The sequence below is a fragment of the Capsicum annuum genome, chromosome 2 (genome assembly GCF_002878395.1).
Source record: "Capsicum annuum cultivar UCD-10X-F1 chromosome 2, UCD10Xv1.1, whole genome shotgun sequence".
Lineage (NCBI taxonomy): Eukaryota > Viridiplantae > Streptophyta > Magnoliopsida > Solanales > Solanaceae > Capsicum > Capsicum annuum.
Genome location: NC_061112.1, coordinates 117,433,386 through 117,447,340, shown reverse-complemented (window position 1 = coordinate 117,447,340; position 13,955 = coordinate 117,433,386). Strand labels below are relative to the sequence as shown.

Below are 13,955 nucleotides of genomic sequence, written 5' to 3'. Positions count from 1 at the left end.
AACAGTGAGGTCTCAAGTGGGTAATTGCATGTTTTAATTATTGTAAAATAAAATATAATTGTTTAAATATTACAGGAAATGTAATTAAGATTCAATAGTAACTGAAAGACAAAAATTGCAATTTCAATGTAACATCACTTTTGAGAGTATACATTTTGATCAATTTCGGTTGTTGATGAGTGATCAAATCCGTTAAAAATTCAAATTTTAAAATCAACTAAATAATTAAATAAAAACGCTAAAATCTATTACAATGTTCTCTTAAGTTATTTTCCATCTAAGAGTAACATGTAATCATATCATGTATTATTATTTTTTTTCAAATAACATAAACCTCATCAGCTTGGAGTTTAATTACCAAAAATTTTGACATCTTGTATAATTACTGAAAATCTCGATTTTGGGTATGTCGAAATACATAATTAGCTCCTGATGCATCCAACGAAGATACATTTTTTCCTTTGTAAAAATACACAATTAGCTCTCAATACTTTTTTCGATTTTGGGTCTGTCGAGATGCATAATCCATTCAACGAAGATACATTTTTTTTTCTGTAAAAATACACAATTAGCTCCCAATACTTTTTTCCGATTTTGGGTCTGTCGAGATGCATAATTCATCCAATGAAGATACATTTTTTTCCTTTGTAAAAATACATAATTAGCTCCTGATATATTTTTCCCAATTTTGGTTCTGTCGAGATATATAATTAGCTTCCCGACACATCCAATAAAAATACATAATCAGTTGAGATTTTTTAAATTACTTTATAAGGGTGAAAATTTGTGTAAATATGGTAAGTTAAGGTGTATATTTATGTTATTTTTCCTTGCATTTTATCCTTGGGCCTTGTCAATGGACCTCAATCGGAACACACGGGCCATCGAAGAAAAAGCCTTTTGGGCCTTCACATCGGAAACCCTAGTAGTTGCCCCAACTTTTTAGGTATATAAATCTACTACTCTCTTTGCCAATCTCCTCTAGCAAGGCAGCAGGCGAAACCCTAATTCCAGTGAGTGTTCTCTCTTCCACTTTTACTTCATTCATCTCTGTTAATTTTGCATCTAATGTATGTATGTGTATTTTGCAGAAGGTAGGTAAGGTAGAAGAAGAAGAAGAATGGCTGTGCCTTTGCTTAACAAGAAGGTGGTGAAGAAGAGAGTTAAGAAGTTTATTAGACCTCAGAGTGACCGAAGAATCACCGTCAAGGTATACTCCTCTTTTGTTTACTTTGAAATTTACAGTTAGTTGTTTGGCACTCTTGTTGTTTTTTGTTGAATGTATATTGAAAAAATGTGAATTGACTGTATTATTTTTCATTTTTGCTCTCTAATTTAACTATGTTCATTTGTTACATTAGATTATTTGCGGAAAAATGAATTAATTTATGTCGAATCAAGGTAAAAAAATGAGAAATATGGCTCAAAACTGTGAATTGTTAGTATTATTTTTCATTTTTTGCTTTCCAATTTAACCATATCCAGTTTTTACATTAGATTATTTGCGAAAAATGAATGAATATATGTCGAATTGAGGAAAAAAAAAAGAGAAAAAGGCTCAACATTGTGCGCAAGATAGTCCTACAGAAACTATTTAGAACTAGCTGTAGTTTGTCAGCTTTGAACTTCGTACAGAAGGTTACTTTGTGCCTGGATGGAAGTAAGTTTGTACTATGCTTTAGCGGTGTTGTTTGACTGTCTCAATGTTAGGAAAAGCAACAATATACCCATTGTAATCCCAAGATTGGCGCTGAAGGTGTATAGGATTGATACAAAACTTCCTTTGTGGGTAGAGAGGGAATGATATAGTGTTCAATTCAGAAAATGCAGCACCAGCTGATTAAATTGCATATAGAGTCTGGTGTCTTTACCAGTTCATACAGTTAGCCTAAGATACTCCTTTAGTAAGCTATCTTTTTTTAATCTCTAGTTTGTTTGTCTTTACCATTCTTTTAGTAATATCTTGTAGCACCTTGTTAGTGTTCCTTTATTATCAATTATAGTTTTACTTTACTTCAAATAATTATCATTTTTCGTATCAAAATAACACGTTTCTTTAGTATTCAGTAACTGTTTGTGAATAGCCATCTTTGGTTATTTTGACTGTCAATTGGCAGCTGTATGGTGAGTTGTGGTGTTAGTGGTGTTTTGTTTAATTAATTGAGTTAGATCCTAAAACTGGTGATGGTGGTAGATAACTCTTGAAACACACTGTCACTGGAGATGAGTACCTACTATTTTATGAGATTGGATCATTTGAGATATTACTATGCTTATGTCTAGATGCATGCTTCAGAAAAATCTTCGGCATAACGTTTTTACTATCCAGAAATAAAGTTCATTGGTTTCTATATCATGTGTCGTTTTCCTAGGAGATCGTGTGAATTTATGTGGAGTTTTCAGAAGTCTCGTGGTTCTTCAGTTGTATTTGGACTGAGCGTGCTTACTAATTGGAACTGTGCATTAAATTTTTTTTGTCAACAGGAAAGCTGGCGCAGACCCAAAGGTATCGATTCTAGAGTGAGGAGAAAGTTCAAGGGATGTGTCTTGATGCCCAATATTGGATATGGGTCAGACAAGAAGACTCGCCACTATCTTCCCAACGGCTTCAAGAAGTTTGTTGTGCATAATGCAAGTGAGCTTGAGGTCTTGATGATGCACAACAGGTAACATGATAAGCTCACTCACCCGTAACCTATTTTGTACTGTAAATATGAGTTAGATTTATCTTGTCTTGTCAACCAACACGTTTCTCTTTCCTTGCCAGAACTTACTGTGCAGAAATTGCACACAATGTCTCCACTAGGAAGAGGAAGGAGATCGTCGAGCGAGCTGCCCAACTTGACGTTGTCGTAACAAACAAGCTTGCTAGGTTGCGCAGCCAGGAGGATGAATGAGCATTTTGGCTTTAGATGAGATATCTCTAAATTGTTTCAGTATTTGAACTTGTTACTTGTGGTGTTTGTTTAATTGATACACTGTTTTTCCTGAAGTGGATTTTGACTCATCCTATTGCTATTAAATGCTTATGTTTTCAGATTCTAGTACATCTTTGTACTGCCAGTGTTTTTGGGAAGAATTTGCTACGGTTACGTTAATTTTTGCTGAGTCTTCATATTTTTACACAACGATAGAGGTTGAACGCAGATGTAGCTCTTTAATGCACAATCTGTGGATCAAAATGTTGAAATATCACTGTGATCCGTAAGATTTGTCAATTCAGCAAACCTTTTTAACAGTGGCGGATTCAAGATTTAAGGAGTGGGTGCTTACTATGCAAAAAATAAAAAATCACCTCAACATGCCAGTGCACCTAACCAACTTCATGTTTAGTGAGTGTTTTTATATAATTTATACTTATTTTTGCTTATATTTTATGTAATTATACCTATTTCGCATAGAGTTTAGTGGGTGTCGAAAAATAATGTGTAGGTCCGCCCCTGCTTTTTAATTGACGATAAAAAAAGGTTAAAAAAGAGGATTATTTTAGTTTTCTGAATTTGATTTGCGTGAGGTTTATGGTATGAAGAGCTAGTACTGTGCTTTCATATCTGTGCATCTCTATGCAGCACAAGTTCTGCTGATTTTGCTTTATGAAATCAGTTGGATTCAAGTGCAAATCATTAACTTTATCGCGTCCATCCACTAAGTAAGAAATTATAATAGCTCCCAATGGACTTGTTTATAAATTTTTTCTTGGCAAGCAGCAAGGAAGATAATTAGTGTGGCCTTATGTATGCAAAGCTAGATAATGAAGCTGGAGTATAGTTTCCCTTGGTAAATCTAAACATTTATTTGAGTTCCAAACTCTGCTACAGCCTACAATACAGCCGTTCAAACATCTCGCAGTTATTAACTCACTTGACACATTGATTTCAAATCCTCTGATGCTAATCAGCACTCTGCATTCGAGTAAAATTTCCATGTATCTTGTAATTTCCTCAATAAACTACGAGTAGTGCTTCATTAAGCGTTTCTTGGAGCAACTACAATGTACTTCGAACAACCTCTGAACCACATGGCTCAAGGGGAACAACCATATACTCTCAACTCGCACATGGATGGCTCTAGCAAGCTTATTATATGATAGTTGTGACCCCAAAAGGAAACAAAAGAAATCATAATGAAGGAAGTCAACACATGACGGGGAACTTTAAGCTTCTTTTACAACAGCAAAACTATTATGTGCTAGCATGAATACATTACTACATTTACAGAAACAAATGCAAAAACGGTTAGTTCATCCTAAGCTACTTGCTAGCAACTGCCTCAGTATATATGCAGAAGAGGCCAAAGTACATATGTTAATTGAAAGCATTTGAGGCGAATAAAAACGGACAATCTCCTATAATTTCAGAGTGGTAGCAAAAATTCGAAAATTCCTACTTCCCCAGGCATCGCTGTCATCGATATGATAAGACTTTAAGCAACACCTGATCCAGGGTGGATTTCTAAAGTAATCATTCATTTCACTAGCATCATCGCCTTGAGAAGTTCCAAGCAGCAAATTCCTCTTTCTTGTTAATGCATAAACAGAGGGGTAGCCATCAAAAAACTGCTCCTGGTAAGTGAAGTAACATCACGTCAAGACCAAGATTGACAAGTTAATAGCCCAAACAATTAAAACATGCAAATCAATTAGATTAACAGATTTCTGCAATAATATAAACTAACAGAATATTTTAAACATCGAGGCTTGACATTCATAATCTTCAAGGGCCACAATCTCATCATTTCCCCAAATACATTTCGCTTCGCTTCAATATAATGAAGTCAACAGTTTAGTTATGGTATAATTATGTCATATACAGCCTCCCAAATACATAAAATACTGATATCACAGTCCAGGAAACATATTTAAATACTGTTGTAAATCATGAAACATAGCTCATAAATGGCTAACAATGTGCTGCAGTATACTCAATAAAGATTGATAAAAGATTGTAAGTGCACAAACAATTATTACCGCATCCTCTTTATACAGATATGCATGGATTCTGGCAGTTGGATCCTCTATGGTCAACCTGATCCTATAAACCCCAGAAGGGGAACGGAAATCTTCAGCTAGCCAAGGAAAAACCGCTACCACTCGAACTACACAGTGGAATTTACCTACGACCTGCAAGCAATAAGCTCAATAATGTAATAGTGATAAAAAGAGCCAAATCATATATGTAATACAAAAAAAAAATTGCTACTGAAAACATCCCAACTCTATAGCTTCTAAGAACATTTTATGCTCATGAAGAGGATGAAACTGAAAAAGGAACTTGCACTACATCAAGCATCAATTATCCTCACGGATATTATCCCCCATGGGCTCCTTTTCCACTATCAGTGATCTATCACGAGTATAGATACAGTATAATGATATATCAGCACTCAGCAGGAGAAATGAAACTTATTATCCCTATTAAGACCTAAGAAAAGATATTTCCACAAGAAGCAACTTCACAGAGAGAAGTCATCCAAATCAATCGAATCGGGGAGGAATAACATAAAACTGACAGCTAAAACTTTGTCAAGCCTTTAACACTGCCAAGTATATAGAAGATTCACCTAGTTGATAACAATGAACCTTTCTAGTAGCTCAAAACTTACTAAGCATTGCCGTTTTCTTATATTTACAGGATTTTCAGCCCTTTCAGCATTAATTATAAAGCAAACAAATCTTTGAGAACGAAGATGTAAGGTGGCTTGAGACATCCAAAAAAAAGATGGTTCATGGACATTACTACTTTCTCTATCAATACACTCTTCCAGCCTAGCCAGGATCTACAGAAAGCAAATAACGGGTTAAGACGCCTATGTGCAGTAAAAAGTCAAGAAGATGCAAGGTTTCTTGCAACATCCAATTATTAAATTGAAAAGTGTGTTAATATATCTTCAATACTTGGAATACTAATAGCACAATAGAGAGGAGAGAATGGCCCAGTAAAGTGGTTGAGATACCCTTGAATTCGCCAGAGCTCTCATCAAGGAGACAAAAGGTACATTAGGGTAGTCGGTCTCTGAGAATTTAAGGAATAAAAGAAATGTTAGAATGTGTCATTAAAGCATCAAAGACATTGCGTGAGCATACAAGGCAAACCTGTTATGTCAGATGGCCAAGGAAAGCTTGACAAAGGCATCCATCCCCATTTAGATTTACGACGCTCATCATACTGCCTATCATACAATTGCAAACAATTGAGGTAAATTCATAGGTGCATGTTATTATACTGCCGGGACAAGATTGTTACAGAAACCTTGCTGCCAAGAGCATATATGGAAATGATAATTGTGGCGGGCATGAGCTTCCATGTTATGAAGTCATCAGCTATAACATGCTTGTCAAATAAAAATGTTAAACATGTTTATCATGCGATTATACAATAGAGTTTCACACAAATGTTCTTTTCTTTTTTTTTCCTTACCTTACATTGTTTTTCTCTGAGAAAATTCCACACCTAAGATTGTACCACATATGTATTAAAACTGGAAGAAGAAATACCTCATGCGTTGTAAAACAATGTCATCTTCATCAGATAAGTAGCAAACCCTAGTAAAGGGCATTAGGACAGCATGCCACAATGCTGTATCAAGTTCACATCTAATGTTAATCAACTTCACCCATCGATTGCTCTTGAGAAAGTTAATGCCAACTTTCTCGTTGCAGCGATCAACGGTTACCCTCAAGACAGTTCCAAGAGGTGGTAAAGTACAGAGAATATCTCTTTGCAAAGTGAAATCTACAGGCTGCAGCGGAAGTGGGTTTTCCATTTCAACTTCTAGCCTATAATTCATGAAACAATTGGCCACAGCATATCAGTATTAGGTACCAAATCATCCATAACGTATGCAAAATTTTTCTGAAAACAAGCTGGCATGTTGATGTTCAGTTGACCTCTCTGAATGTACTTAGTTCAACAGAGGTTTGATAATATATTTTTAGTACTGGAAGAAGGCAGATATTTTAGGGGCCATTTGAGGCTTTAGCTTTCTGTGACCTTTTAAGCAATATAAATGTCAGTTATCCAGGTAATTTAGTGATACTCATTAAGATGAAGAAGTAAACAAGTTTGGCTTTTAGTTTAAACCAAACCAGTCTTTGGGGTGTCTTTGAGTTAATTGCTAGAAAATAAAAGCTACGCTTGAAATATTATCAAAGAGCTTCACATTATTGAATTATGATACACATCTCATAGCCTTTTACATTACTAAAAGAGTATGTAGTAGTGCATCAAATAGAGAGAGTTTCCACTAGCACATATTTCAGTTCAGTGGTGACAGTAGATAAAAGAAATACCATTCCAACAAAAGTGTCCCATATCACATATCGTAAGCACAAACAGGTCATTTAACTAATTTAGGTATCTTGGGGAGTTCATCGATTACTCTTCCTACAGAAGTATCTCAAATCAAGGGGGGACCGATTAAAATTTGTCTACTAAATCAGTACTCCTAGTTTAAAGCCTGATTACAACAACAACAACAACACACCCAGCGTAATCCCACAGGTGGGGTCTGGGGAGGGTAGAACATACTTAAACCTCACCCCTACCTTGGGAGGTAGAGAGGTTGTTTCTGATAGACCATCGGCACAAGTTCAAAGCTTGATTAGAAGCAGAGATCACTCACTTTGTTTTGATAGTGACCGGGGGAGTATCCGTGCCATCCCAGACGAGAAGCATCCACTTGTCTTTTTCAACTTCACATACGTGAACAATCTGGCATATGCCAGTGTAATTTGCAATGGAAGTGTTAATGATTTCAAATGTAGTGTCAATACCCAAGAACATGTAACCCATACTGTGTTGCCAATAAAATTAAGATACATTTAAAAAACCGTTACTTGAAGATCACTTTAAAAAAAAATACCTTGCAGACCAAATTAAAACGCTCTCCTTCTCTGATCTCTTGCAACGAATGTAAATCAGCCAAACCTATCAAGAAAATGAAGCATCTCCTGAGTACCAAGAAAATTGTAAGCATTTCTGAGGGAGATGACAGAAAATTCAAACAACAAATAATTCTTTTACTAAAGAAAAAGCAAAAACACCACCAGAGTACGAATGGCATATGTTTTGTTCTCCTTTTCTTTTTTTCTCCCCCAAATATTTTGTTGGGGGCTAGGGAAAGAGGGAAGGGGTTATGTGTGTGAATCAATCCTTTAAAGTAAAGCTGATGTTCAAAGAAGGATAGAGTTAATATTAGCTAAGAAAATGTAAAGATGCCATAGCAACTAGATAACTACAGGTAAATGTGCACAAAGATATCTCGAAAACTTTTGCAGGCAGCAAAGTTTTCTGTTCCATCCTATGCTATATGGATCCATTCTTTGTCTTGAAATGTCTGTAACGAACAAGTGCGACAAGGGTACTTCAGGCAAATCCTTTCAGACTACACCAAATATTCATTGAACTATATGTACCCGTACATCCATAATGGGCATGTACACCTAAACAGAATCATCAACATAGGATGCATTCTTTTATGCAACCTTCTTCAGCAAAATAATTGATCATTATGTACTAAGCTCAGAATTCTATTACAAGAATCACTCTGAAGTTGCACTACTGATGAGAGTACCTGCATCAATCTTGTGATCAGCCACCCACTTCATCAAACCCAGTATAAATTTCTTGTCTTCCTCTCTGGCTTGATACTTCGGAGACCATTGGTAAGGGAGGAAATTTGAGTTATTTTTTCGGTCAAATATTGCAAATGTAGAGAACTTCTTGTTGAACAAAGCATAAATATCCGGTCCGTGAGTTTTCATCTACACGCCAAGGAATAACCCTTGTAAGAATTGACACTATATTTTTACTTCAGAATATAATACGTAAGAACAATAAAAGTTCACTCAATTGTAACCTGTTTAAAAAAAAAAGGTTCACTTAATCAGGACAAGATCATGCATTCAGTTTGTTGGCCAATCCAATAAATGTATATCTATTTCCTTGTGAAAATGACTTTTACTTGTTCCTCTTGGCCTTTTGCCCATGATTTATAATGGTGGATTCTTAACAACAACAACAACATACCCAGTGGATTCCCACATAGTGGAGTCTGGGGAGGGTAAAGTGTACGCGGTCCATACCAATACCTCCGAAGAAGTAGAGAGGTTGTTTTCGATAGACCCCCGACTCAGGACAAAAAAGACAGAACACAAAACTGAAATAAAACATGAAACAAGATGAAATAACAGAAGTAACACACTCACAGAGTAGTGCTATACACTATCTAACCGAAGCACATACCTCACCCAAACCCTCCGAACAAGAAACTCCAACCTACGTGCATAGACCTACGACTACTAGCATGGCTACACTTAAAGCAATCTTATCTACTAGCTACGACTCACTCGAACTAGCTCTCTAACCTAATTCTTGTCCTCCATACCTTCCTAGCTAAGGTCGTGTCCTCGGTAAGCTATAACTGCTCTATGTCATGTCTAATCACCTCCCTCCAGTATTTCTTTGGCCTACCTCTCACACCTACGAACTGGGAGCACAAATGCACCATCTCAAGCTCACTTCTCCCATCTTATTTTCCACCGAAGTCACTCCTACCTTCTCCCGAATAGTCTTATTCCTAACCCTATCTTCTCTAGTAAGCCCATACAGCCAACACAACGTCCTCATTTCCGTCACCTTCAACTTTTGGATGTGAGAGTTCTTGACTAGCCAACACTCCACTCCGTACAGCATGGCCGGACAGACTGTCACTCTATAGAATTTGCCTTTAAACTTGGGAGACACCTTCTAATCACACAAAACTCCAGAGGCCGGACTCCATTTCATCCACTCTGCCCAAATACGATGAGTGACATCCTCTTCAATCTATCTATTTTCTTGAATAATAGACTCAAGATACTTAAAACTATCTCTCTTACAAATAAACTGGGAATCCATCTTCACTACCACCTCGTCCTCATGCGTCAAATCACTGAACATGCATTTCAAGTACTCCGTTTTGGTCCTGCTCAACATGAACCCTTTAGACTCCAGGGTTTGTCTCCACACCTCTAATTTACCATTAACACCTCCCCGAGTATGCATTTCAAGTTCTCCGTTTTGGTCCTGCTCAACATGAACCCTTTAAACTCCAGGGTTTGTCTCCACACCTCGAATTTACCATTAACACCTCCCCGAGTCTCAGCAATCAAAAATTACATTATCCGCAAATCGCATACACCAAGACACCTCCCCTTGAATACGTCGTGTCAAAACATCCATCACCAAGGCGAATAAAAACAAGCTAAGAATTGATCCCTGGTACAACCCCGTCAAAATAGGAAAATGCTCTGAATCTCCTCTCACCGTCCTCACTCGAGTCTTCGCTCCATCATACACGTCGTTAATCGATCTGATGTACGCCATAGGGACACCTCTAGCCTCCAAGCACCTCTAAAGAACCACTCTAGGCACTTTGTCATACGCCTTCTCCAGGTCGATGAATACCATGAGTAAATCCATCTTCCTTTCCCTATACTGCTCCACTAGTCTCCGCACATGGTAAATTGCCTCTGTCGTCGAGCAATGTGACATAAATCCGAACTGATTCTCAAAAATAAAGACGATCCTCCTCAACCTCCGCTCAACCACCCTTTCCCATATCTTCATAGTGTGACTCAACAACTTAATACCTCTGTACAACTCTCAATTTCACTCTTGTTCTTGTATAAAGGAATCATCGTACTCCATCTCCAAGACTCAAGCATCTTTGCAGTCCCTAAAATACCATTAAACAATCCGGTCAGCCACCCTAAACTTGCCCCGCTAGTATACTTTCAAAAATCCACGGGGATCTCGTCAGGCCCCCTTGCCCTACCCCTACGCATCCTACGAATAGCCTCTTTGACCTCCTCAACCTTTATACGTCTACAATAACCGCAAATCCCCTAACACAATGTCTTTGTCCCCCTCGACATTCAAGAGTCTATGGAAATATAACAAGTCTAGAGGATGAAGGGCTGTGGAACAAAAAGTTGTCGATCTACTATAATATTTTTTTAGAAGCAACAAGCACTTTTCCCCTTAAGAGGTTAAGGACACAATTCCAAGTTGTTTAAATATCCATCAAGCATAGGCTAATTGCAAAGGCCCCCTCCTAATCCTAATGAATAAAGCCAGATCCCACAAAAAGAAACAACAAAATCTCTGGTGAGCTGATTCTGTCTAAAGAGGGATAGTTGAATCTTGAAGGATGCTAAAATATCAATCTACCGTTGGGGCAATCAAGTCATCTATTTTGTAAAAATATCATGAGCTGGTACATAGAAAGTACTCAAGCTATTTGAAGTCCTTCCAAAATTTTGGGTTTGGGAAAGGATATACCCTTTTGAAAGCCAAGAATTCTAGATAATGCCATTGCAAATCCATATTGCGCCTTGTCTAATATGGTGCATAGTTTTCAAAAGAAAATTCAGTCCATTTCAACATTTATTTCAGGACTAGTTAAACTATGTGTAAGTTCATCATTTCCATCACATGTAAAAACGTTCAATAATTGAATCAATACCCAAAAGGCAACAAGCAAATATTGGAGCAAAATTAGTTACCACAACTTGAGAAAGCTGAATTATATCACCAACAGTCAGCACTTGAGGAAGCTTGTCCATAGTTTCGGTAAAAAAATTGATTGAAATCCCTGGGCTTGGGTAGGACTCATCAATGACCTTAATGGAGCAAAAGCAATCTACAAAGTACAAACAAAAGAAACCAAAATCAAGCCCAAAAGCTCATTCCACAGAATGCTGTGGAAAAAAAAAAAAAAAAGAAGAAGCAACTTTAGGATATCAATAACTCCATATCCAAAACTATGTTGTTCGAACTCTTCAAGAATGTCAACGGGTGTGTGTCGGATCCTCCAAAAATATGGTAATTTTGAAGGATCTGACACGAGCGCGACAACATTTTTGGAGAGTCCGGGCAACTTAGATCCAAAATGTGATGAGTACAGCATAGACAGACGGACATTAGATACTGGCTAAGGTATTCCGATTAGCCAGAGAAAATTCACTCTCAGAATATTGGATAAATTTCATCGTTCAGATTTTACTTCAGCCAATATCACTTTGGACCCACAGTTGAGTGTACTGCTCCTAGTGGGAATTTACTATCTGATCCTACAATGGACAGAATTGGTGGGCAAATTGAACTTCCTGACTTATCTTAGCAGTTTAGCTGCTAAGTCAATTCATGCAAACTCCCAAGTCTTCTCAGCTTCAACGCAGCATTTCCCATCCTTCAGTATCTGATATCATTTGCCTGCCTAGGCCTGTTCATTTCAAATTATCTTTCTCTTTTCCTTCAAACCTTCCGTGATGGTGATTGGGAAACTTACCCAGAATCAATGGCTATTATGACATGCTTGGCAATAGTCCAGTTTTACAGAAATCAAGGAAAGAGGCTATCCTAAATGAGTACGGATCCCTCCAAAAAGCAGTAGCAGAGTTGTCTTGGTCATTCAATTGTTTGTGGAATTTCTATTACCTCTCTTACTTTGACTGCTGTCTATTGTGACAATCAAGTTGTTAATCACATTGCTAAGAACTCTATCTTTCACGAAGGTGACTAGTATATTGAGCTGGATTGTCAACTTTTCCAAGAAAGTTATTTGATGGAGTTATTTCTCTTTCTATTGCCCCTGCTAAAGACCAATTAGCAGATGTGGATACTTTTACTCCCTCCACCAACTTGAAGTGTGTATATCGGTGGTGGGAAGGAGGAGGCGTGTACAGAATTATGTTCAACAGCTCAATGCACCTTGAGCAAGTGCTGATGCCAAGCAGAAGCAGCTAAAAACAGATCTTTAGCTGATAGTTATTGTATACATGGTGCATTTAAGTTCTTTCTTTTTCTAATGTAAAAAATAGTGGTGGTTTTAGGTATGCTTGGTTGTTCAAAGATATATACACATGTATCAGCTTGGAAACCAATTGAAAAAAGGAGGATTTGATTCTCCTTCAGCTCCATTTTCTCTCTTCGTTTTCTTAGCTCAGTGAAAAGAGAAGCTTCTCAAGAAAAGTTTGAACTAGAGCTTTCATTTCTACAAAACCAATGATAATTTCCAGCAGACAATAGCCAAATCGTCTAATTTTCTAGTTAAATTCAGATGCTATAACAAAATTTCCTTCACAGGATCTACCAATACAAAAAAAGAAATTATAAAAAGAATGTTCAGAATATATTTTGAGAAATGCTGTAAACTGACCAGCTTTAACATATGAAATAAAACATTAACAATGTCTTTTAACTTTAAAGTCGAGGGCATCTCATTGCAGTACAGCTCCCACTATATGCAGGTCAAAGCCCGAAAGTACATTTACAAATGGTACTTGCATTTCAACTTCATCTTTGATTATTTTTATTTTTCAAAAAGTATATTTAAACAATAATAATACTCCAAAAGTGAAATTACTTAAATACGTCTCGAATAAATTATAGTCAACTAAATATTCAAACAAGTAGAATTTATATAAGTAAAAATAGTGAATTTGAGAAGAAAGAATAACCAGTTCCCCTGGATTGCTTGGGAAGACCGGTTTCGACAACGACGCCAATGAGATTAACTTTCTGGTTGATTGCAGCCCTCGCATCAACTATTTGAAGGAACTTGTAGTCATCCCAAGTACTACTACGAGCCATTTTCTGAAAGAAGTTGTATATTCTCTCCGTTTTGCGTTCGTTTTCTGAACGGTCACTGGAAGTCAATCAGAAAATAGTGTGTTCGCCGAGGAAATTTAGGGCGCCAAAATAAGAAATGCTTCTTTATGTATTCCTTTGGCCATCAAAATTAAAATTTTTCGGAGTTATTAGAGTTGGAGTTATGTTTGACATAATTTTATTTTTACTTTTGAAAAATTTTTTTAAATATAATTTTATGTCCTAACTTTTATAAACTATCAAAATTACCCAACTAAAATTTATCTACTAATGAAAAAAAGAACATAATTAGCTATTTTTATA

The 13,955-nt window shown here is 36.7% G+C and overlaps 2 protein-coding genes across 2 annotated transcripts; one reads left to right on the top strand and one right to left on the bottom strand.

The window, feature by feature from the left end:
* Positions 1 to 1,107: 1,107 nt before the first annotated feature.
* On the top strand, positions 1,108 to 3,047 carry LOC107859076 (60S ribosomal protein L32-1; the record flags this gene model as incomplete). The annotated part of the gene is given in 3 exon segments (XM_016703969.2): positions 1,108 to 1,210; positions 2,485 to 2,666; positions 2,768 to 3,047. Coding segments are annotated over 3 exon segments (402 nt in total). The 3' UTR covers positions 2,898 to 3,047.
* Positions 3,048 to 4,118: 1,071 nt separating this feature from the next.
* LOC107859075 (protection of telomeres protein 1b) lies at positions 4,119 to 13,744 on the bottom strand. The gene is made up of 10 exons (XM_016703967.2): positions 13,502 to 13,744; positions 11,546 to 11,682; positions 8,572 to 8,761; positions 7,861 to 7,925; positions 7,621 to 7,709; positions 6,494 to 6,775; positions 6,092 to 6,168; positions 5,953 to 6,011; positions 4,967 to 5,119; positions 4,119 to 4,561 (listed from the first exon to the last, which is right to left on the bottom strand). Exons 1-10 carry the CDS (start codon positions 13,632 to 13,634, stop codon positions 4,346 to 4,348), a joined length of 1,401 nt encoding a protein of 466 aa, XP_016559453.2. The 5' UTR covers positions 13,635 to 13,744; the 3' UTR covers positions 4,119 to 4,345.
* Positions 13,745 to 13,955: the final 211 nt, after the last annotated feature.

Excerpts from the sequence above, each read along its gene's own strand:
- LOC107859075 (XM_016703967.2), bottom strand. The coding sequence starts at position 13,634 with ATGGCTCGTAGTAGTACTTGGGATGACTACAAGTTCCTTCAAATAGTT. Across the intron at positions 7,926-8,571 it reads TGATCACAAGATTGATGCAG|GTTTGGCTGATTTACATTCG; the intron begins GTACTCTCATCA and ends TTTTCTTGATAG. Across the intron at positions 4,562-4,966 it reads ATCTGTATAAAGAGGATGCG|GAGCAGTTTTTTGATGGCTA; the intron begins GTAATAATTGTT and ends TTCACTTACCAG.